Genomic DNA, 25060 nt, shown 5'->3' with positions numbered 1-25060 from the left:
CCTGTGAGCATACTTAGCAAATCTATAGAATAGTAACAGTAAACAGGATCATAACTGTGCAAATGCAAATATAAATAAATAGCAGTAAATAACGGAGAGAATGAAATTACAAGATAAAGAGTCCATAAAGTGAGATCATCGGTTGTGGGAACACCAGAATTAGAATGAGTGCAGTTATCCTCTTTTGTTCAATAGCCTGATGGTTGAGGGAAAGTAACTGTTCTTGAACCTGGAGCTGTGAATCCCGAGGCTCTTGTACCTTGCATTGTGCTGCTTACATTTTACTCCACATTTAGTGCTAGCTGCAGATTTGGGAATAGTGACCCACAACTGAATCATGAACATATTGTAAATACAAAGAAAAGCAGTAGTCACAATACCTGACCTGTCAAAAAAACTAATGCAGACTTCACTCCTGTCTAAGTCTTTTAGAATTTAAATTGCAATGTTCCCTGGTTCTCTCTCCTCAGATGCTGCCCGATCTGCTGGGCTTGTCTAGTATCTCCTGTTTTGTTGCAGATTTCCAGCATTTGCAATATTGATTTTCTTTCCCTACTCTTTTTTTTGCTTCCTATTACATCACCAGTATTCAATTCTGATATTTTTATTCCAAAATTCTTCCCAAAGTAAGAAAAAACAGACACAAAACTTGATTCTTCAGTATCATTTTATTTCATTTTATTGAGTACCAAGAAAAGACAGCAGCAGAAGTCTAGTAGCTAAGAATGAAGAAGTGAAAAAGACTAAAGATGACAAGGCAATGTACTCTCTCTTTTTTTTTAACCCCATAGATAAGAACAATTCCATTCAAACGTATAGATAAGAGCTAACTAATCAGGCTTTCTCTATTCAAATAAAGTGATACTGGAGAACTTTCCAGAATGATACAGAATTTTTACCACAAGGGGACACACTGAACAACTGCATATACATACCGTAGCCACTAGGAAACATACTGAACAGTTACATTGATATAGTTAATTACATCAAAGTCAAAGTATATTTATTATTAATGTATGTATGTAGAGTAAAACTCGGAAGCTTGCCCTCCCGCAGGCAGTATGAAACAAAGAAACACCATGGAACCCTTTCAAGAAAACATCAAAAACCCAATGCACACAAAAAAAGAGCAAACTGCAAACAGCTACAAGTCAATGAACGACACACAGGATATGAAACATCAAACCAGGTGTATTCAGTTTAGTTCAGATCAGTGCAGACGTTAAAAAATTAAGCTGCAAAGAAAATAACAGTGAAACAGTCTAATCCAACACCAGCTTTCTATCCACTCTTCAACAACCCCCATGAGATGGATGAAAGTTGAGATGTTCTGGTGAGGCTAGAGTTGCAGTAGTGACGTGCAGAACTGTAGAGTCTAAATGAACCACACTGACCATACTCATCCATACTGATCAGTTCCCATCGCTGACTGTAAGGAGCTTGTACATTCTCCCAGGGACTGGTGGGTTCCTCCGGGTGCTCCGGTTTTCTCCCACGGTCTAAAACCTACTGGTTGGTAGGTTAACTGGATTAGACTAGGATTAATTCAAGGCGGTGCAGCTTGAAGGGCTGGAAGAGCCCATTCCACGCAGTATCTCAATAAAAGCCCATTGTAAGTAAATCCTAGATGCCTGCATTTGGCCCATATCACTCTAACCCTATCCTATCCATTTGCCCATCCAGTGCCCCTCCCCCACTTTTTACTTTGACCTCTCCCCTTCCTTTCCAGTCCTGACGATGGGTCTTGGCCCGGAATGTCGACTGTTTATTCATTTCTGCCCACAAGCTGCATGCCTCCAAAATGTTGCGTGTGATGCTCTGGATTTCCAGCAGCTGCAGAATCTCTTGTGGGTATGGGAGTTAGTCAGACTCCTTGCTGGAATCTTGATTTATATATTGTTCGGAGCGAGTATTTGTTAATCCATTTGATGCATGTTTGCCCTGGGGTGAGAAATACTTCCCATTTAATCATCTGGTGTCTCCCTGTAGTCACGGCTTACTTGAGTAAGCTGAGTAAGATTCGTTTGACTGTGTTTCGCGAGCGGAAGAGAAGGCTGATCAGGGTGATTAATTCAGTAAGCAATTTACTGAGAGGTAAATTCAATATCTCTATAACGATACCATCCTGGGATACATACAAGCAGACACACGGCACACCAATGGGGGGGGGGGGGGTAAAGAGAGAGTAAATGCAAGCAAGCTTTTGTCACTGAGGTTGAGTGAGACAAGAACTAGAGGTCATAGGTTAAGGGAGGAAGATGAAGTGGTTAACATGAGGAACATGAGGAGAACTTCATTCAGAGAGTGGCGCATGTGGAATGGTCTGCCGGCAGAAGTGGTGGGTACAGGTTGATTTTAACACTTAAGAGAAATTTGGATACGTACATGGATAGGAAGGGTATGGAAGGCTATGGTTCAGGTGCCAGTTAATGGGACTAGGTCGAATAACATTTTGGGACAAACAAGATGGGCCAAATGGCCTGTTTTTGTGCTGTAGAACATAGAACCCTACAGCACAGTACAGTCTCTTTGGCCCACGATATTGTGCTGAACTTATCACCGAGTGTTAGATCAATATAACCCTTCCCTCCTACATAGCCCTCAATTTATTTTGCATTGATGTGCCTATCTATGAGTCTCTTAAATGTTCCTAATGTATCTGTTTGTAATGTAACGCCTAGCAGGGTGAGCTACCCACTCACCAATCTCTGACACCCCCGCCGTACTTTCCTCCAATCACCGTAAAATAATGCTCCCTTGGTATGAACTCAATGTAGGGCTCTATAAACTTTTCTGTTCATCCCAATGTTTATTTCTTCTCTTGTTGTGTTCCTCTCAGTTATTTAATTGAGCCACAGTCGAACGTGGATCGATTCTTCACCATCAATTCCCAAACTGGAGTGATAAAAACCACGGAGCCACTGGACAGGGAGCAGTCAGCCTGGCAAAACATATCTGTGATTGCAACGGAAGTCAGTGAGTATTGAGTCTATCTTAATGATTAAGTTCATCTGACTGCTCGTATATATAACCAAACGAAACAATGTTCCTCCGAGCCACAGTACATGAAATATACATTTCAATACATATATGTATTGAATATACATAGTACATGAAATATAATTCAAAAGTCATGTAGTGTGCAGCACAGGTAAAGAGTAAACAGCGCACTGTCTTAGTGACGAGACCACAGTGATGGCCGGAGATTCATCAGTCTCACAGCCTGAGGGTAGAAACTGTTATCCAGTCTGGCAGTCCTGGTCCCAATGTTCCTCCTTCCTGATGGTAGTGGGTCAGAGGGATTGTGGGATCCATGGTTATAGGAAAGACATCATTAAGCTGGGAAGAGAGTAACAAGATTTACGAGGGTATTGTCAGGATTTGGTGGGGGGGGGGGTCTTGTGTTAAAGAAAGAGTTTGTCAAAGTATCATAGTATTCCTTGGAGATGAGGAGATGAAGGGGTGATCATTTAGAGGTACATATATAAAATCACAAAGGGTATAGATTTATGTATTTATTTATTAACTTACTGCGTGGAATAGGGCCTTTTGGCTCTTCAAGCCACACCACCCAGCAATCTCCTGATTAGCAATCTAGCTTAATCACCAGGCCATTTACAATGGCCAATCAACTTACCAAATAGTACGTTTTTGGACAGTGTGAGGAAATCGGAGCACCCAGAGGGGTGCTCATGTGGTCTCCGGGGAGAAGGTATAAACTCCTCACAGGCAGTAGCGGGAATTGAACCAGGGGTCACTGGTACTGTAGAGCATTGCACCAACCACTACACTACCGAGCTGTTAGTGACCATTAATCTTCCAACCTCAATGTCTTTGGGAATGGGAGGAAACTGGAAACCCACAGGGTCACAAGGAGAATATATAGACTCCAAGGAGAGACAGCGGGTTCAAGCTGGGTAATCTGGAGGCTGCCAAGCCCAATTCCCCACTCCTTAATGTGAGGACTTGCCTCTGCAACAGTGTCTTGCACTGTGATCAGGCCACAAGTATATGGAAAATTTGTCTGGACTCAAGACAAGACATCTTCTATCCCATTGTTATCAAGTAGTTCCTTAGCAGTATTGTACTTAACATAATGATAAGATGAGCGCTTACCCTCACAATCTACCTCATTATTGCCTTGCATCTTAATTTTTACCTGTACTGCCCTTCCTCCATAGGTGTAACACTTTATTCTGCATTCTGTTATTCCTTTCCTTTGTATTATCTGTATGTATTTAATATTTCAGTAATATTTGTATATATGTATTGGCTGATTAAGCATTGTTGCTTCTTTAAATAATTCATTATGGATTATATGTGAAAATATGTGAATTGCATACATCATCACACTACCATGTAATATGTGTGCACATCGCTTAAAGTAAAGACGAAGTTAGACTCACATTGCAGACAAGGGTGTTCACTGTATCTCAGTACCTTTGATGATAATAAACAAGTTTACCATGCATGAGTACATCAATGTTGAAGCAACATTGCAGGATTTGTGGAACTTGTGAATCACAATTTATCTCTGAGTTGGTTACCTTTTAATACATTGAATCAAGATGCAGTGCTGTAAGAAGCCGTGTATTATCCAGGGGCTAATGTATCACAGTCACGTTTAATATCACTGGCATAGGTCATGAAATGTGTTGTTATGCAACAGCCATGCATTGCATTAAAAATACTATAACTTTCAACCATCATTATGTGCCATGTCATCTGAATGGGCGATCATGGTCTTTGACCATGATTATTCTTGGCAAATTTTTCCGCAGAAGTGTTTTGCCTTCTTCTGGGCAGTGTCTTTACAAGACAGGTGACCCCAGCCATTCTCAATACTCTTCAGAAATTGTCTGTCTGGTATCAGTGGTCGCATAACCAGGACTTGTGATCTGCACCAGCTGCTCATACGACCATCCACCACCAGCTCCCTTGGCTTCACATGACCCTGATCGGGGGCTAAGCAGGTGCTACACTTGGTTTTAAGTCTAGTGGAGGAGGGAAGGAGTGCCTACACCTCCTTTGGTAGATACATATATGCACCCTGCCAACCTATAAATAGCAATAAGAAATATATAAAAAAAATAAAGTAAATATTGCAAAAAGAAAGCAAAAAGAAAAGAAAAGTAAGTAGTGGTACTGTACATAGGTTCATTGTCAATTCAGAAAATGTAGGGTCACTGTTTCTAAAAGATAATGTGAAGGTGGCATCTACCCTATTATTATCTGGGGAGCTAAATTTGCTGCTCCTTGAAGATAAGGTAAAGGCTGGTTGAGTTTACGTAGAAGTAAATTGCTAGTCAAAATGGAGATAAGAATCTCACTTTATTTGCAAGGAGGACAATTAAAAAGCTGCAGATATTATCTCTCAGGAATTTTCGATTAATACAGGGAGTAGTTGTACGTTTCATTCCTCTTTTAAATGCGTGCAGAATAATTTGTATTGGAAAGTATGTGTAAGGAGCATCAGGAAAAAAATGAACTGAAAGGTTTTAACAGAGAATGATTGATAGAAAACGTAACTACTGTATCTGGTGCTCCCGTGTGGCCCCCTTTACCAACTTGATTTGAGGGGCCACTTTGAGGGGCCACTTTGTCAAACACCTTCACTCTATCTGCCGAGAATAGAATTTTCCAGAGGGCAACCATTTGAATTCCCAACCCTATTCCTGTTCTGCCTCTTTTGCCGTGATAAAGCCACTCTCAGGGTGGAGGGGCAACACCCAATAGTGTGTCTGTGTAGACTTGAACCTGATGGCATGAATATCAGTTTCTCCTTACAGTAATTTTTCCCTCCCCCTTCCTCCTCCTTCTATCCCTCATTCTGACCTCTTACCATCTCTCCTCACCTGTCTATCACCTCCCCCGGTGCCACTCCTCCTTCCCCTGCTTCCATGGACCACTCTCCTCTCCTCTAAGATTCCTTCTTCTCCAGCCCTTTACCTATACCTATCACCTTTAAGCTATCCTCCTTCCCTCCTTCCCCTGCCACAACCCTTTTTTCTGGGGTCTTCTCCCCCTTCTTTTCCAGTTCTGAAGAAGGGTTTTGGTCTGACTGTTTATTCATTTCCATAGATGCTGCCTGACCTGTTGTGTCCCTTCAGCATTTTGCATGTGTTACTCGTGGTAAAATACTAGTTAGTGCAGTAGCGTAGTGGTCACCAAAATGCTTTACAGAGCCAGCAACCTGAATTCAACACCCATCACAGTCTGTAAGGAGTTCGGATGTTCTCCCCATGACTGCATGGATTTCCTCTGGGTGTACCAGCTTCCTCCCTCTTTCCTAACATACAAGTTAGGGTTAGGACGTTGTGGGCATGTTACATTGTCACCAGGTAAAATACAGGTGGTGCCTCACTAGATAAGAAGAGGAGGACATAGAATGATCTAGGTTCAATGCAAACAATATAAAAAGTAGTTCTAGACTGTTAAGACATAGGAGCAGAATTAGGCCATTCAGCCCATCAGGTCTGCTCCATCATTCCATCATGGCTCACTTATTATCCCTCTCAATCCTATTCTCCTGCCTTCTCCCTGTAACCTTTGCCGCCCTGACTAATCAAGAGTATATCAAGGTCCACTTTAAATATATCCAATGATTTGGCCTGTACAGCCATCTGTGGCAACAAATTCCACAGACTCACCACCCTCTGGCTTCTCATCTCTGTTCTAAATGGACAGGTGGGGGTATATCACATCCAAGTCCTGTAATGATGGTAGACTGCAGCCAATTACCTTTTCAGCTGACCTGACAGATTGCTGCAGATTGTTCTGCTATTTATAGAGCTGAATGATTTTCTAGAGCAGAAGTTCCAAACTGTTTTTACGCCATGGATCAATACCATTAACCAAGGGATCCGTGGTCCCTAGGCTGGGAACCCCTGACCTGAAGAGTCATTTCATCAAATTGCATTTGGCCTCATATCCTCTAAACTCTACCCATCCATATGGGTGTCTAAGTATCTTGTAAATGCAAAGTGCAACATTATATTCTGGCTTCTTCATTCAATGCCCTGACTCATCCAAGCTAACATGCCAAAAGGCTTCTTTTTTGCCCTTTTTACCTGTGACATCGAACTAACCGTGTATTCCTGATTCCCTCTGCTCAATGCACGCTCCAATTTCCGACTGTCCACTTATCTTCCCAAAATACAACACCTCATCCTGATCAAGTCAAATGCCATATGTCTATGAGAATATGAGATGGATGGATGGAGAAATGGAGCAGAGGGTGAAAGAGAGAGAGAGAGAGAGAGAGAGAGAGAGAGAGAGAGAGAGAGAGAGAGAGAGAGTGAACAGAGAGTTACAGAGGGACAGTAAGAGAGAGATAGGGAGAGAAAGATTGAGAGAAAGAGAAGAGGGAGAGAAACAGAGAGGAAGAATGAGAAAGAACAAGAGAAGAGAAAGGAAAAGATTGAGGGTGAGAGAGAGACCGAGAGAGGTAATGGGAGAGAGAGAGAAAAGGGAAAAGACATACAGATATAGGGAAAGGGGGTGAATAAAAGAGAGGGAGAGAGGGAAAAAAAGAGAGAGAAAGATTAAAACAAGCACATGCCACAGAGCATTTTGCAGGTCAGGCTGTTTTCTCCAGACAGCTGCATCTGATAATTCCATCTGTAGCTTCCCACTCTCTCACCAGCACTGCTGATTCCAAGAACAGCAAATGCTAGAGAATGTTGAACCCTCAAGTCACGTATCGTCTGCACTTGGAAATATATCATCTTCTATTTATTATCACTAAGTCCTAGAATTCCCTCCCCACACCCCAGTGGAAGGACTGCAGTGGTTTCAGAAGATAGCCCCATCCCCACCTTCACAAGGGGCATTGATGGTTGGGCAATAAATGGTGGCCTTGCCCAGATATCAAAGTTCAAAGTTGAAAGCTTCGTAGAAGATTAAATAAAATGAGAAGAACGTAAACAGTTTCTGATCAACACACAAAGTTCTAGGGAAACTCAGAGAGTCAAGCAGTATCTATGGAGGGAAACTAAACATTGCCGTTTCAGCTTGAGACAATTTATCTGGTCCATCTCCCTTCAAAGATGCTGCCTGACTCACTGAGTTCATCCTGTGCTCTGCGTGCTGTTTCAGATTGCAACACCTGGGCTCCCTTGTGTCCCTGAAGTTTCCCCTTCTCTCACCAAACATCCATCTTCTCCCTTTCACCTGGACTCAGTAACTCTTGCCAGCATGTGCTTCTTCTCTCTCCCCCACCAGTTTATTCTGATTTCTGCACTCCTCCTTTCCAATCCTGATTTATCTATTCATTTATTGAGATGCAATACAGAGTAGGCCCTTTCAGCTCACTGAGCCATGCCACCCAGCCTAACCCTGGCCTAACCATGGGGTGATTTACCATCACCAATAAACCTACGAACCAATTCACCATTGGACTGTGGGAGGAAACTGGATCACCCAGAGGAAACCCATGTGATTATCGGGAGAACTTACAAATTCCTTATAGGCAGCGACGGGAATTGAACCTGGGTTACTGGTACTATAAAGCATTGTGCTAACCACCACGCTACTGTACCACCCTGTGAAGGTTCTCAGCACAAAATGTTGATTGTTTAACCATTTCTGTAGTTGCTGCCTGACCTGCTGAGCTCCTCTAGCATTTTGTGTGTGTGTTGCTCCGGAATTCCACATCTGCAGAATCCCTTATGTTTCCTATCCATGAACCTATCTTGTAATTGTACCCACCTTTGCCAGTTCATCTGGCAGCTCACTCCATATAGGGTAGCATAGCGGTCAGTATAACACTATTACAGTGCCGGTGAACAGGGTTCAGTTCCCACTGCAGTCTGTGAGGAGTTCTTCCGTGATTGCATGGGTTTCCTCTGGGTGCTCCAGTTTCCTCCCACATTCCTCTGTAGGTTACTAGGTTAATTGATCACATGGGTGTAAATGGGTGGTGCAGTCTCATCGGGCTGGAATGGCCTGTTACCGTGCTGTATTGCTAAATAAAACTAAAATAAATACCTGCCACCCTCTGTGCAATGAAGTTTCCCCTCAGCTTACCTTTAAATCTTACTCCCCTCAACTTATTCCTGTGTTGTCTTGTTTTAGACTCCCCACTTAGGAATAAGTGAGCCTGTGGCGACCCACTTCCTAGCACACTCGAACCGACTCACAAATAGCCAGCGCGCCAAGTCTGCTTCACCAGCAAGGGGAAAAGCCCGCGCGGGACTGTGAATACATGCCCCCTACAGCGTCCGCGTGCGGGAAAGGACTGTGAATACAGCATCTGCACCCAGGGAGGGCGGGATCAGGAAGGCTTTAAAGCGAGGCCGTGAAGCTCGAATTAAATCTTTTTGTAACTGCAGTTCACCGACTCCGTGTCGTTATTTCAGCGCTGCGCGTAGCACACCGCTACAAGCCTTTAATTCTGCTGATCTGAGAGGAAAAGGAGGATGTGATCCAGATGTGAAGAAAACCATTTTCCTCTGGAGAATTCACAAGGGAGTTTCAGGAAGTGTTCAATACTTTGGTTATCTTGCAGATGTTACAGAAAGTCTTCACAGCAATCATACTTAGTATGGAGAATGGGAAGACGTGGTCGTGTGTACATTGCAGGCGTTTAAGATGGCTGGGTGTGTTGAGATGATTTATATTATGTGCAGTGATGCACCTCCCAAAGGCTTTCCCGGCACACTCTCAGGTCAAACTCTCCCTTCTCTGGTATGTGAGCTCTACACGGGATTTCTCCCACTGAATTCCCAATTGTTTACTTTTCTTGGCAGGAAAAATAATGAGGAGTTTTCACTGCACTGGTGTATTAGCAAAGAGTCTTAACCAATTCAGGACTGGCACGGAATCTGACTTTCTGCTACACAAGACTGTTGTAAATCACAGTAATTTACAGCAAGGACAGAGGCCATTTGGCCTGTTCTCTTTAGGCTGGCACATTTCCAGCTATTGGCCTTCGGCCTTCTAAGTTATGGCTCTTAGGTGTTTTAGGAGCAAACTGGAAGATCACATGGTGTTTATGTTTGAAATAACAGGCCTTTTTCTAAAGACGGGTGCGCACCAGGAGATCTACCTGAGCATAAACTGGGTACAGCTTTTACATTCCCAGTTGATACGATTATCAGTAATACTACATTTTGAAAACAGTATGGGTACCACAGTAATACTTAGTTAAGTAATGGTCTAGGCCCTGAATACAGAGTAAAATGACAGTAAATCCAATTTCTCTTACAAAATTAGATGTTCGCTATAAAATGATTAATAAAACTTCTGATTTAGGACATTATTCCATGTCATAATGTCATAGAAAAGCACAGAAACAAGCTCCAGCCTACCCAGTCCATGCCAAACCGTTTAAACTGCCTACTCCCATCGACCTGCACCAGGGCAATAGCGCTCCATACTCGCCCCACCCATGTACCTATCCAAATTTCACTTAAACTTTGAAATCAAGCTTTCATGCACCTTTGCTGCCAGCTCATTCCACACTCTCATGACCCTCTGAGTGAAGAAGTCTCCCCTCATGTTCCCCTTAAACTTTTCATCTTTCACCCTTAACCCATGACTTCTAGTTGTAGTCCCACCCAAACTCAGTGGAAAGTCTGCTTGCATTTAACCCATTTATACCCCTCATAATATTGTATGCTTCTATCAAATCTCTTCTCAGTCTTCTATGTTACAAGGAATAATGTCCTAATCTGTTCAATTTTTCCTTATAACTTAAGTCCACCAGACTAGGCAACATCTTTGTAAATTTTCTCTATGTTCTTTCAACCTTCTTTACATCCTTCTTTTAGGCAGGTGACCAAAACTGCACACAATACTCCAAATTAGACCTCACCAATGCCTTATACAACTTGAATATAGCATCTCAACTCCAGTACTCAATGTCTCTACTTCTAGGCTTTGACTGTGGTTCCCTGTTACCACATTAGTACAACCCACATTGCTATTTACTCGATACTCGCCCTCGTTATTCTTTCTCGTACGAGTGCTTTTCAGATACTTCTCGAATGCAGTGAGAATTTTGGTCTCCACTGTCCTTTTAAACCTGCGAGCAGGGAAACTGAAAATATCCTAACACTCAGTTCACATCCCTGGGATCAATCCAACTTCCCCCTCACCTGTCACCTGCCAGCTTGTACTCTTCCCCCCCCCCTTTTTATTCTCAATTCTGTCCCCCTCCTTTCCGGTCCTGGTTTTGGGTCTCAGTCTGAAACGTCAATAGTTTGTTCCCCTTCATCAATACTGCCTGACCTGCTGAGTTCCTCCAACATTTTGTGTGCATTGCTGTGGATTTCCAGCATCTGCAGAATCTCCTGTGTTTATTATTCGGCGGAGTTCGACTCATTTGGGAGAAACCTGGATACGGAAAGGCCTGGATAGAGAGGACTTGGAGAGGATGTCTCCAATAGTTCCATTTGGGGCAGCACAGTCGTGTAGTAGTTAGCAAAATGCTATTAAATTCAGGCAGTTCTGGAGTTTGGAGTTCAGTTCTGGCACCATCAGTAAAGAGTTTGTATGTTCTCACCATGAACTGTGTGGGTTTCCTCTGGGTGCTCTGGTTTCCTCCCACAGTTCAAAGATGTACCATTTGGTAGGAAAACTGGTCATTGGAAATTGTCCTGTGCATTTCTAGTATTAATAGGTGGGTTGCTGGGTGGTGCACCTGGTTGAGCTGGAAACTGTATCTCCAAATGAATACATGAAATAAACTGGTAGGAGATGCTAATATCTGATGGACCACCCTCAAAATAAATGATGATTTTTAAAACTGGTATGATTTTTGCAGGCAGAAGATCAGAATCAGATTTATTATGACTGACATACAGTTCTGTGCAGAAGTCTTGGGCACATAAACAAGTATAGCTTGGGTGCTTAAGATTCTGCACAGTACTGTCTTTGTCAACATAAGAGCGGAAAGCAAGTTTGCAAATCTGGCAGGAGACGAGGATGTTGGGAACAGTGAGGATGGAGTGCCATGAGACGGGCAGCAGAGAATGAGTTCCAGGGGTGAGGGCTGGCACAGTTGCAGACACACCCAGCACTGAGACACCAGGCAAGGTCATTTGATTCCAAAAAATTGGTTTATCGATCATTACAGAATGTCTCTGGTGCTTCCTGCTCCTTCCCCTCTCCTTTCCCCTTTTTCCAACCATGATTCCCCTCTCCCTGCCCCTTTCCCATTCTCAGTCCACAATAGAGGCGCGTATCAGAATCAGGTTTATCATCACTCACGCATGCATGCAGCAGCAGTACGGTGCAATACATAAAATGACCACAGTTCTGTGGAAAAGTCTTAGGGCACCCTGGCTATATATTCACACCGAAGACTTTTGCACAGTACTGTACATGATGCTTTGTATTAACAGTACAGTGCAAAGATACACAAATCTGTCAGTTAAAGAGGTGAATAAATAGTGCAATAATGGAGAAATAACGAGGTCGTGTTCCGAGATTGAAGGACCATTCATAAAGCTGATGATAAACAATAGCATAGTAATTAACATCGTGCTTTATAGTGCCACTGAATTCCACCCTTGTCTGTACGTTCTCTCCGTCACTCTGTGGGTTTCCTCCAGGTGCTCCAATTTCCACCGTGTAGGTCAGTAGGCTAATTGGTCACATGGGTGTAATTGGGTGACGCAGCTTTGCGGGGCTAGAAGGGCCTGTCACCATGCTGAATTGCTAAGTAAATATAGTCAAGAAGCTGTTTCTGAATGGTTGAGAATGAGTATTGTTACGTCCGTAGCCCCCTCCTTTGTGAGAATCGCAAGATCACTGTTGGGTTGGGTCAAGGGGCCCAGGAAATGGGAGAAGAGACGTGCAGGCTGGCTCGTTTCCCCGGCGATGTAAAGCTACGGGACATGGCCATTGTCTCTTGCAGACCAATTTGTGGATTGAGCTACTATACTATGTGAATGCCCTCAGGCAAAGTGGGCTGGTTGAGGGAGAGAGTGCACACCTCCAACCTGATTGACATCTACGACCCTGCGAGTCAGGATAAAAGAGGGTCTGTAGGAACAGTCCCTCAGACGCACCAGAAGAAACATTAAGCGACCACGTAACAGCAGGAAGTCATCTGAAGGAGGCCACGTGCGTTCAATTCCGTGGCTGGAACCACGGAAAACAGCTTGTAGCTAACAACGGGGGAATCCGCTCCCCTGACTCAATGGATTGGCATCATAAAAGACCCGGGCAAGTTTAAACCGCATCACTCTTAAACCCAACAATGCTGCAGCTTGAACAAATGGATAGTGACTGTTATCTTTCCATCGGACAATACATTATCCCCTAGACCAGGGGTCAGCAACCTTTACCACTGAAAGAGCCACTTGGACCCATTTCCCACAGAAAAGAAAACACTGGGAGCCGCAAAACCCGTTTGACATTTAAAATGAAATAACACTGCATACAACGTTTTGTTTTGCCTTTATGCTATGTATAAACAAACTATAATGTGTTGCATTTATGAAATTGATGAACTCCTGCAGAGAAAACAAAATTACATTTCTGCATGCAACAAAAACATTTTGAACTCCGAAAAAAAGACGTTGGGTTGAAGGTTACTTTTAAGTAAAATACTCAACGTCTATTTGAGTCCTTCTTGTATTTATGAAAAACGCCAAACTTAAATTTGCCGCCAGCAGCAAACTAAAAATAACGTCAGCCAGCTGTCAACCTGAAAAATAAAAGGACTATTTCACTGAACAATGAAAACATATGAATATACGTAAAATAATAGGCAATTAAAATATTTATCATACTTGGTCAGGTTGACTCACACCTGACAATGCAGTCGTATTCAGTAGGGATGGATTGATGCTTAGGGGAGTGACCGGGAAGGATAATGTGTTTTTTTCCTCTCTGAACTCACAGAAGCATTTCCCAAACGATGTTTGCATTGTGATGATTGCAGAATGTAAATACTCCGAATTTATCATGTCGTGACGTTGTTTGAACTCTCTCAAATTGGGGAAGTGAGACAATGTGCCTTTCTGTAAATCTCTGGCAAGCACTGTCAACTTGCGCTCGAATGCCAAAACATCCTCCAACATGTGCAGGGCTGTACGTCCTTACCCCTGAAGAGCTGTGTTCAGCGTGTTCAGGTGCGCTGTCATGTCTACCATGAAGTGTAGCTTTTCCAGCCGCTCTGGCTGTTCCAGCTCAGGAAAGGTGAGCCCTTTGCTGCCCAGGAACGTTTTCACTTCTTCCAGACACGCGACAAAGCGTTTCAGCACCTCCCCTCTGGACAGCCAGCGATAAAAAACACGTTGTAGCGGTGTGCTACACGCAGTCAGTAAACTGCAGTCAAAGATGACTTTATTCGAACTAAACAGCCTTGTTTTTAAGCCTCCCTCAACCCGCCCCCCCATGGGCGCGGATGCTGCAAAAGACACGTACTCACAAACCCCCGTAGGCTATCTCCCTTAGCCTGAACGCTGGCTAATTGTGAGCCGGTTCGGATGTGTCAGGAAATGGTTCGCCACAACGTCTTATTTAGATTGTACAAGATCACCATAATCTTCAAATTTAGAATTACATTTCAAAAACTAACAAACTAACATAAAATACATTTTAATTAAATACTGACCAATTATTTCCCAAAGCAACAGGGAGCCGCAGCACAGACGTAAAAGAGGCACATGTGGCTCCGGAGCCGCGGGTTGCCGACCCCCGCCCTAGACAATGATAGAGCTATTTCCTATTGGTTATTATTATACCCGCGCTTTAGATTTAGTATTGACGACGTATATTATCTGTATGTTTGCATTAATCTTATTTTAGTGCCCTTTATCAATAAATACTTTAAAAAATAGTACCATCAGACTTCAACGGACCTCTCTATCTTTGCTGGTAAATGATCCAGTTACGGGAGTTCGTAACAATATTCAGGCCCCTGTCCTGTTCTTCATTCCCGATGGTAGTAATGAGAACGTGGCAAAAGGTGAAGGTCCTTAGTGATGGATACTGCCTTCGTCCTTGATGGTGAGGAGAGTTGTGCCCATGCAGAACTCTGCAGTTTCTTTCAATCTTGTACTTAAGAGATTCCATACCAGTCTGTGATGAAACCGGTCAAAGTGCTCTCCACAGCACATCTATACAAGTTTGTAAATGACATTCCAGATATCCTCAAGCTCCTACTGAAGTGGAAGGTGATCACTTTGTGGAATTTGCTTCCACAGAGGGCAGTGGATTCCCAGTCATTGATTGGCAGAGATTAATTGGTTCTTGGTTGGTAACGGTCAAGGGCTTGGGAGAAGGTAGGAGATGAAAAATGTGATTGAATGGCGGAGCAGGCATGATGTGCTGAATTGCCTAATTTCGCTCCTCTATATCTTATCCTGAAGTCTGCAATATTTCTGCAGGCTCCCATGCCTTAAGAGTCCTAATCATTGCAGTTGCTGTTTGGATTTCCTGGGTTGAGGCCTCGTATCTTCAGAATTGTCTCCAAAGAAACTCCGATGAAACTGTTTGTTGTCAGAGTAGAGCATTATGGAGATAGATGCTCACATACTGGTCTTGCAGCCCGTCATCTCTGTGTCAGCCATCAAATGTTCTTTACTAATCTTGTTTGTCAGCACTTGATCTTGAACAGTAAGGCTGTCAAAGGCTACAGGGAGGAGAATGTGGTTGAGGGGGAGAAACAATCATTCATAATCGAATGGGAGAGCAGAGCAATTGCCAAATGGCTTAATGCTGCTCCTATGTCTTATGGTCTGCAAACTCTTCATACCTTGGTGACTGAAATTCTCATCTTGTTATTTTCTACATCTTTACGAGAGTACATCCATTCATGCAGTTCTTTCCAGATACTCATGGGAAACTACTTCAGATCTCCACAAAACATTGGAATAAAAAACTGCAGATGTAAGATAAAAGACATTGCTGGAAATACTTAGCAGGTGAGATCACATCTGGAAATACTCCTCAGATGTGATCACATCTGGAAATACTCCATAGGTGAGGTCACATCTGGAAATACTCTGCAGGTGAGGCCACATCTGGAAATACTCTGCAGGTGAGGTCACATCTGGAAATACTCCACAGGTGAGCTCACATCTGGAAATACTCTGCAGGTGAGGTCACATCTGGAAATACTCCACAGGTGAGGTCACATCTGGAAATACTCTGCAGGTGAGGCCACATCTGGAAATCCAGGTGAGCCCACATCTGGAAATACTGTGCAGGTGAGGTCACATCTGGAAATACTCTGCAGGTGAGGTCACATCTGGAAATACTCCACGGGTGAGGCCACATCTGGAAATGTTCCACAGGTGAGGCCACATCTGGAAATGCTCTGCAGGTGAGGCTTGATCTCTGGAGAGCAATAATATTAAGATTCAAATTAGTTTATTGTTGTATCTACTTGGGTGCAATGAAATTCCTCGCTGGCGTGAATCACACAGAGTAAACATCGAGTGTTAATAATAAACACAGTGAAAAGTATTAAATATCAAAATGGTGCAAAAATTGCAGTGCAATCTAGAGTCAGAGTGCTACAGCAAAGAAACAGGCCCTTCTGCCCATCTTGTCTGTGCTGAACTCTTATTCTGCCTAGTCCTATCGACCCACACCTGGACTATATCTCTCCAAGCCACTCCCATTCATGTAGCTATCCAAACTTCTCTTAAGTGTTACACTTGAAATCACTTCTGCTGGCAGCTCATTCCACACTCACACCACCCTCTGAAGCTGGTCCAGGAGCCCGATGGCTACAGGCCACTGCCGTAGAGTAAGTTCTGCGCTGATGCGAACAAAGCCTCACAGAGCAGGGAGCTGAAAACTGGTTAGCCCTTTACCCTCAGCCACGAGAAAGCAGGATTAGTTCTGAGTTAAAGGTGTTCAATTAATTCAGCACAGTATTGTGTGCCAAAAGGCTTGTTCCTTTTCTGTACTATTTAAAGTTGAAGCTCAAAATGAAATGAAAAGTGACAGACTAAACAAAGCAGTAAATAGTCTGAGAATGTCGCAGGTCCATCGGACAGGGTATGTGGAACAAAACACAGAGTTGACTTTTTACATCAAAGAGTCTTCATCAGAGCGGTTCCCTTGACTATTTTAAAGGCACATCTAGATTGCTAATGGCCACCATGGTAGTGCAGCAGTTTGCACAATGTTATTATAACTCAGAGTGTCAGAGTTTCAGAGCTTAAACCTGGCATCTTCTGTGAGGAGTTTGTATGTCCTCCCTGCAGAATACATGCATTTCCTCAGGGTGCTCCTGTTTCTCCCCATTGTCCAAAGATGTACTGGTTATTAGGTTAACTGGTCATTATAAATCATCCTGTGATAAAGCTAGCTTTAAGTTAGGAGATACTGGCAGCAAGGTTCAAAGGACAAAATGACATACTCTGCCGTGTATGCCCAAATCTAAAAATTAGTAGATAGATAGATAGATAAATAAGCAAGAGTGTGAAAGGTCAATGGTGTTAAAAAGTTGAAATGACAATCAAAACAGTCAAGTCCTTACTGAATAGTGGAACATGGCTGACAGGATGAGTTCTCTTACTGAATGGTGAAACAGGGTTGTTGGGATGTGTCCCTATTTCAGTTACTAATGTCTGTCTTTCTTTCTAAAAAGTGCTATAAAAAACTTTAATCATACAGTCAATGGCCACTTTATTAGGTACATCTGTACACCTGCTCATTAATGCAAATATCTAATCGGCCAATCATATGGCAGCATCTCAATGAATGAAAGCATGCAGATATGGTCAGGAAGTTCAGACCAAACATCAAAATGGGGAAAAATGTGATCTGACTGACTGTGGAATGATTGTTGGTGCCAAATGGAGTGGGTTGAGTGTTTCAGAGAACAGTGTGACCGTTCTGTGGATGAAAATGCCTTGTTAAGGAGAGGAGAATGGCCAGACTGGTTCAAGCCGACAGGAAGGCGACAGTAACTCAAATAGCCATGCATTACAACAGTGTGTGCTGAAGAGCATCCCTGGACACACAACACACAGAACCTCGATGTTGATGGGCTAGAGCAGCAGAAGACTGTGAATGCAGACAGTGGGTCTTAATGAGATGCAGAAGGGACCTAGCAAGTGTCCAATGAGTGTGATTTGAAGGTGTAATTAAATTGGACCTACCACCAAGCACGTCTGACATTTAAAGTGGTAATTAACATTAGAAGCATTTTAATTGTTTAATTTCATTCAAATCAAAGTCAGATCATTGCTAACTGTCATCCCCAAAAAGCAATCAGTGTTAGTGTGGTTCAGATGACCATTGTCCCATCTCTCTCCAAAGGCCCACAGGTTCAACCATCACATTGCAAATTGATCTTGTCATCCCCGTTGTCTCTGCTGCAATGTTGTCAGATCTGTCATCCTGAGGTGAGGTGGTTAAGCAAGGTCCCATTGACTAGCTCATTAAGGATTTTGCTGCATTCACTTTCCTGAGTGTCCTGACCAACTGCATGAAAAGCATGCAAAACAATGAAGATTAAACAGGTTGAGAGCAGCTGATATTTATTTCATTTTTATTTGTTGAGACACAATGTGGAATAGGCCCTTCCGGCCCTTTGAGCCACATCACCCAGCAATCTCCTGATTTAATCCTAACCGAATCAAGGGACAATTTACAATGGCCAATTAACCTTCTAACAGGGATGTTTTTGTACTTATGCTCTAGGAGGAAGCTAGAGCACCCAAAGAAACCCATGGAGTCATGGGAAGAACATACAAAAAACAAACTCAGGCAGTCTGATAAGGATTAATGTTTTGGATCGATTAACTTTCATGGGTTTGCAAAAAGTGGTAACACTTTGTATATCGCAGAAAGAAGATGAAATCAATATTCCTCATAAAAAACTTGAGTAAGCTGTGAGACTACGATCAGCAGAAGTGTAAGGTGGAGAGCTGTTTGAAAAATTAACTATCCACCTTCATTTTTGACTCAGGTTCTCTCATTCTCACTCCCAAAATCCTTTCCAGGTTCTGGTGATATTGTTTTCTCTCCATAGACACTGCCTGACCTACTAAGTATTTTAATATTTCTAACATTGGCAGGAGTTTGTTTTTTGAGCCTGTTGCTGCAGTTGGACAGAATTATTCTGCATATATTGATTTAATAGTCCTTGGTGAACTTGTCACCGAAATGTGCAGTGCCTGATTTTTTTGCCATTTACTTTTGATTTGTTTCAAGCGCATTTTCTTGTATTTGTGGATGTCAGACCAAATTGGGGTGATGAAGGTAATTAAAATAACTTTTGACTGGTTTGCGTCAAGTACATTTAAATCAGGAGTTCCCAACTTTTTTAATACCATGATGAGATGAGGTGAGGGATCCGTCAGCCAGAGTTGACCATGGATATTAGGTCCTAGCTGTCCATATTGTAAGCCATCCTGGGCAGTACATGTTGCCCATGCAGCAAGATCCCCCTCTCCTATGCATCTGATGAACCCAAGGGAACAACAGAGACTGATGCAGTTTGGTACCAGCAGCATCACAATAGTTGTCAGTTAGTGTAGGACTGATTAGGGACTCCAGATCCCTATTTTTCCTGAAGACTTCCCCATGAGTGGGTATAGCCTCAAGGCATTGGAAATTTGAGTTTAGAGTTTTCCTTCTTCCAGATGAGCTGCCAACCATGGCTGACAAGCCACATCTGCCCAAAGCAACTGGTTTTAAGGCACTAATAACCTGCCCTTCCCCTTCTCCTGTCAGTGGGTCCTCTGGGCTTAGTAGCTAAGCCATACATGAAGACCAGGAGCTGGACTTGGTTGTCAGAGGCTATATGGGGGCATGCCATTGGGAATATTTAATAGGTAGTGGGAGCTTGTCCCCATTCCACCTCTGACTGTAACAACCTTAAGGAACCAATTCCATGGACCCCTACCATTAACTGAGGGATCCGCAGTCCCAGGTTGGAAATCAAAATTTACTACACTCAATAGCCACTTTATTAGGTAGACCTGTACACCGGCTCAGTAATGCAAATATCTAATCAGCCAATCATGTGGCAACTAATCAATGCATAGAAGTAGGTCGACATGGTCAAGAGGTTTATTTGTTGTTCACACCAAACATCAGAATGGGGATGAAATGTGATCTAACTGACGTTGACTGGGGAATGATTTTTGGTGCCAGACGGAGTGATTTGAGTATCTCAGAAACTATTGATCTCCTGGGATTTTTACGCACAACAGACTCTAGAGTTTACAGAGAATGGTGTGAGAAACAAATAAAATTCAGTAAATGGCATTTTCGTGGGTAAAAATGTCTTGCTAATGAGATGTCAGAGGTAAATGGTGAGAGGAAGGCAACAGTAACTCAAATAACTGTGAGTCACAACAGTGGAGTGCAGAAGAGCATCTCTGAACACACATATTGGTATCTTGAAGTTGATGGACTACCACAGCAGAAGACCATGAGCATACACTCAGTGCCCTCTTTATTATGTACGAGAGATACCTGTTCCTCATTTGCTGAATTTTTAACAATTCCCTCAGTTCACAGCAGTCAGAGGCACACAATAAGTGCCAATTTTCTTTGCACAGGTATATGACAAAATATTGTGCCAGCACACTTGAATTAAACTGCTTTATAAAGTGACTAAGCATTGAAGAAAGTAGAAGATCTTAGTGTGTGAGCCAGCATCCATGGAGAGTGAAACTTGAGTTACTGATGAGCTTTACCAGAAATGGACTAAGAAGTGAAATGTGTTTTAAGTTGTTGAAGAAAGGGAAGAAAAGAGAAGCTGTGTGATGAGCCCATGAGAGAACGAGTGACACTTAGTCTAGCTGGTTGAGAGATGGTGGGGAGGATATCTTTGGAGCAGATGTATATGAAATGAGATGAATTAAATCTCTAACTAATAGAAGAACTCAAAGGATTGAGTGCTGGAAATGTGAAATCAAACCTTGATATCTAATCGTCTGAAGTTACTGGAGGAACTCAGGCAGCATCCATGAAGGACAATGGACAGTTGATGTTTGGGTAAAGACCCTTCATCTGGACTGAAGGATAGAGGGGAGATGGGCAATGAGAAAAGGTGAATGAACAGGGTAGGGCAAAACCTGGCAGGAGATGGGTGGATCTGTTTGTATTTGAGGAGGGATGATAGAGAGATGGAGGAGGGAGAGTGGGATTAGTGACAGAGACAGGCAGGTGATGGGTAGATCTAGGTGAGGAGGTGATAGGCAGATGGAGAAGGGGAGATTGGGAATAGTGACAGAGGCTGGGAAGTGATGGGTAGAGGTGACACAAGGCTGCAGATGATGGAATCTGATAAGAGAGGGAGGTGGGGCATGGAACCATGTGAGGGAGGTGGGAAAGGCAGATAGACTAGTGGGGGGAGGGGACCCAATGGGAACAGTGTGTGGGTGATGGGCAGATAATGGAGTGGGGGGGCGGTGGTCAGTGGAAGGGCTGTGAGGATGATGACCAGATAGAGTAGGCAGGAGACTGGAAAGAAACAGGGTGTGTTGTTCAAAACTCCAGCATTTCTCTCATCTCTCCTTTGATCATCGACAGCTGTTGAATTTTATGCAGTGTCTAGAATATATTGATATGCCATGTTGAAGTTTAGCCTTCATTGAGACTAAGAGACTGCAGGTGCTAAAATATGGACCAACAATTGATGTGCTGGAGGCACTCAGAAAGTCAGATAGCATCTGTGGGAGGGGGAGGGGTTGGACTGTTAAAGATTTGGCTCAAAACCCTTCATCTTCATGTGGACCTGTCTAGGTGAAGGGTCTCAATGCAAAATGTTGACTTATCTCGTTTTCCTCCACAGATGCTGCCTGGCCCACTGAGTTCTTCTAGCATTTTGTTGTTTTTTTCTTGCTTCAGCTTTATTGATGTCTATTGGATCAGTGTAGGAAGTCAGGGAGAAAGGGATTAGTAGGGTGGATGTGATGGTGAGTTGTCTAGGAGCTCTGCATCACACCCATGCAGACAGAGTGTTTGATGAGGTAATTTCCCATTCTCTCTCTAATGACTGTGAATACATTAGATACATGGTATTTTGGAACTTCATTTGCTGCAGAAATACCCAAGCAAAAATCAACTGAGTCGCATGGAAAAAACCAAGTGAATAGGGCGTCAGGGTAGTGTAGCGGTTAGCAGAACGCTACTACAGCTTGGTGCGTTAGAGATAATTTCCAGCGCCCTCTGTACGAAGCTTATACGGTCCTTCCCATGTTCATGTAGCTTACCTGTGGGTGTTCCTGTTTCCTGTCACAGACCAAGAACAATAGTAGGTTAATTGGTCATTGCAAATTGTCCGGTGACCAGGCTTGGGTTAAATTAGTGGGTTGCTAGGCGACGCAGCTTGAAGGGCTCGGGAAGGGTCTGTTCCAGTTATATCTGTAAATAGTTAAATAATACAGTGAACCATTCACTTCCCATTACAATCACCTCAGGCAGTCAATATTGAATTTTCTTTAATAACTCCCTCCGTATTAAACAGTAAACCCTCAGCAGGTTCTATCTGTCATCTGAGTGAATGTCTCAAGGTCAGAGATGATGATTGTGAGTGGCAAAGAGGAGAAATAATGCTCCCCGGGGCAACAACAAACATTCAGGCTGTGTCAGAAAATTTATATCTGGATTCGGACCACTCCAGAGAACTGTAAGCTGGAGATTTCGAACAATCAGTCCTTCAAAAACTCAGTGAAACTCAATGAATTGCACATGCACATACCGGTCCCTTGGGTGACTGTAATAAGTAGGTGACATTCCACAGAGTCTGAGCAATACTAGAAGTGAATTACTTGCTGCAATCTAATCCTGCAGATTTTTTTGGAGGGTGTTATTTATGAAATAACAAGAATTAAATCAGTCTACTGAATGCACAACATGGTGGGACAAACTAACTCTACCCAACCTGATCTTTTCACCGTTTTAAGGCACCTGGGATTGAGTTAGGGACTGGATCATAAGACATAGGAGCAGAATTAAGCCATGCAACCCTTTGAGTCTTCTCTGCCATTCCATCATGGCTGATTTATTTTCCCTCTTGACCCCATTCCCTTGCCTTCTCCCCTAACCTTCGAAGCCCTGACTAATCAAGAACCTATCAACCTCTGCTTTAAATATAACTCAATGACTTGGTCTCCACAACTTCTCCATTCCACACATTCACCACCCTCTGGCTAAATAAGTTTCTTCTCTTCTCTGTTCTAGATGGACTTCCTTCTATTCTGTGTCTGTGCCCCCTCTAGTCCTAGATTTCTCCACTGTAGGAAACATCCTCTGTATCTAAGCCTTTCAATATTTGATAGGTTTCATGAGATCCACCCCCCCACCATTATTCTAAACTCCACTGAGTTTCGAAGAATCAAGTTAACAGGACTATCTAGTCCTGTGTATCACTGGCTGGTGGCGCAGTGATACCAGCGCCGGACTCCGGAACAAAAGTTCCCAAATTTGAATCCAGTCAAGCTGCTCCCGGACATGATTTCCACCCGTGCCCGGTTGAGTGTCGAGCTCGCAACTCGGCCTTGTAAAAAAACACACTGCTCTGTGAGAAGGACGTGGGGGACCACTCACAGAATCTTTCCCCCAAGACAACCACTTGAAAAAAAAGGTGGTTGCCGAGGCTCTGGCAGAATATGGCACACACAAAATCATGTGTATGTTTTCACAGGACTGGGATATACTATAACATGGAATCTAATTCAGGGTTTGGCAAAAGAAGAGATGATGATTACGGATTTAAAAATAAGTCACAGATCCCAGGAGTAAGTTGCAGGCTGGAAAGTAATTGAAAGTTTTGGGGACCTGTATATGCAGAATAACAAACAGCCTGGAGTGAGTTAGAGGCTAGAATCTCATTGAGGGATTCTGAGGGCTTAACAGATGCCTGGGAGTGTGTTGAAAGCTAGAATCTAATTGAAGGGCCTTGGGGTTTCAAATGAAAGAAATGGATGCATGTGTGTACTAGCAGCTACAATCACTCAAAAAATCAGGAGCATCTCCTTCCCCTTTGCCTTTAGATTTCGGAATGACCCACAGACCCATGAACACTTCCTTGTTATTCTATGTTTGGACTATGTATTTACTTGTTGTAATAATAATTATAGGTTTTTGACCTGTACTGTTGGGGTGGTGGGGGAGAAATATGCCTCTATCAAAGGAGGTGTAAGGCAGTCCTTCCCTCGGCTATTCTGCAAGACACCCTTGGACAAGGTGTAGTATCTGCTTAGCCCCCGATCAGGGCCACATAAAGCCATGGGAGCTGGTGTTGGATGGTCATTTGAGCAGCTGGTGCATAACGCAAGTCCTGGTTATGTTACCACCAGACAATCTCTGAAGAGTATTGATAATGGCTGGGGCCACCCATTGTGTAAAGATACTGCCCAAAAGAAGATAATGGGAAACCACTTCTGTAGAAAAATTTTGTCAAGAACAAGCACAGTCATAGAAAGACAATGATCGCACACGTCATACGACACGGCACACAACGAACGAACGAATGCGCCCAAAAAACAAACTTCACACCATGCCAGTGATAATTCTGATTCTGAGTACCTGACGGAGGGGTTCAGTGGGGTTTATTTATAGAAGTACATATCGAGGAATAAATCACAGATCAACTTTATTCACTGTATAAATTTACATATATTAGGAATTTGCTGTGGTGTGTTGGCACGGCATATAATATAAACCAACATTTAACAACTATAAAGAAAAAAGAATTCTATAAAAATAAAGTTAAAAGTACAGGTATGGAATAAAATTTGCATAAATACATAAATACCACCATGTATTTACAATGTAAGCAGCATTATAAGCAGTTTAAAGTGTTTACAGCGTAGTGACAGGGCAATAGATGGAGGGGTGGGGGTGGGGGAATAATTAGAATGGTAAATCAGATTAACTGCACATAAAATGCTGGAGGAACTCAGCAGGTCAAGTAGAATCTATGGAAATGAATAAACAGTCATCCTTTTGGGCCAAGTACTGATGAAGGGTCTCGGCCCAAAACATCAATTGTTTATTCAATTCCATAGATGCTGCCTAACCTGCTGAAATCCTCCAGCATTTTGTGTGTTTTGCCTTGGATTTCTAGCATCTGCAGATTTTCTCATGTTTGTGATCACATTAACTGCTTGGGGGAAGAAACTTT

The 25060-nt window shown here is 43.0% G+C and overlaps 1 protein-coding gene across 3 annotated transcripts in view; it reads left to right on the top strand.

Annotated features, from left to right (window-relative positions):
- Window positions 1-25060, top strand: part of LOC132407041 (cadherin-11-like) — a 251172-nt gene that overhangs the window by 183184 nt on the left and 42928 nt on the right. For all 3 annotated transcript variants that reach the window (XM_059993281.1, XM_059993279.1, XM_059993280.1), the window contains one exon: window positions 2840-2976. In XM_059993281.1, the coding sequence (XP_059849264.1) occupies window positions 2840-2976 (137 nt within the window). The remainder of the gene's footprint in view (window positions 1-2839; window positions 2977-25060) is intronic.

This window comes from Hypanus sabinus, chromosome 17 (genome assembly GCF_030144855.1).
Source record: "Hypanus sabinus isolate sHypSab1 chromosome 17, sHypSab1.hap1, whole genome shotgun sequence".
Lineage (NCBI taxonomy): Eukaryota > Metazoa > Chordata > Chondrichthyes > Myliobatiformes > Dasyatidae > Hypanus > Hypanus sabinus.
This window is presented reverse-complemented; position numbering and strand designations above follow the sequence as displayed.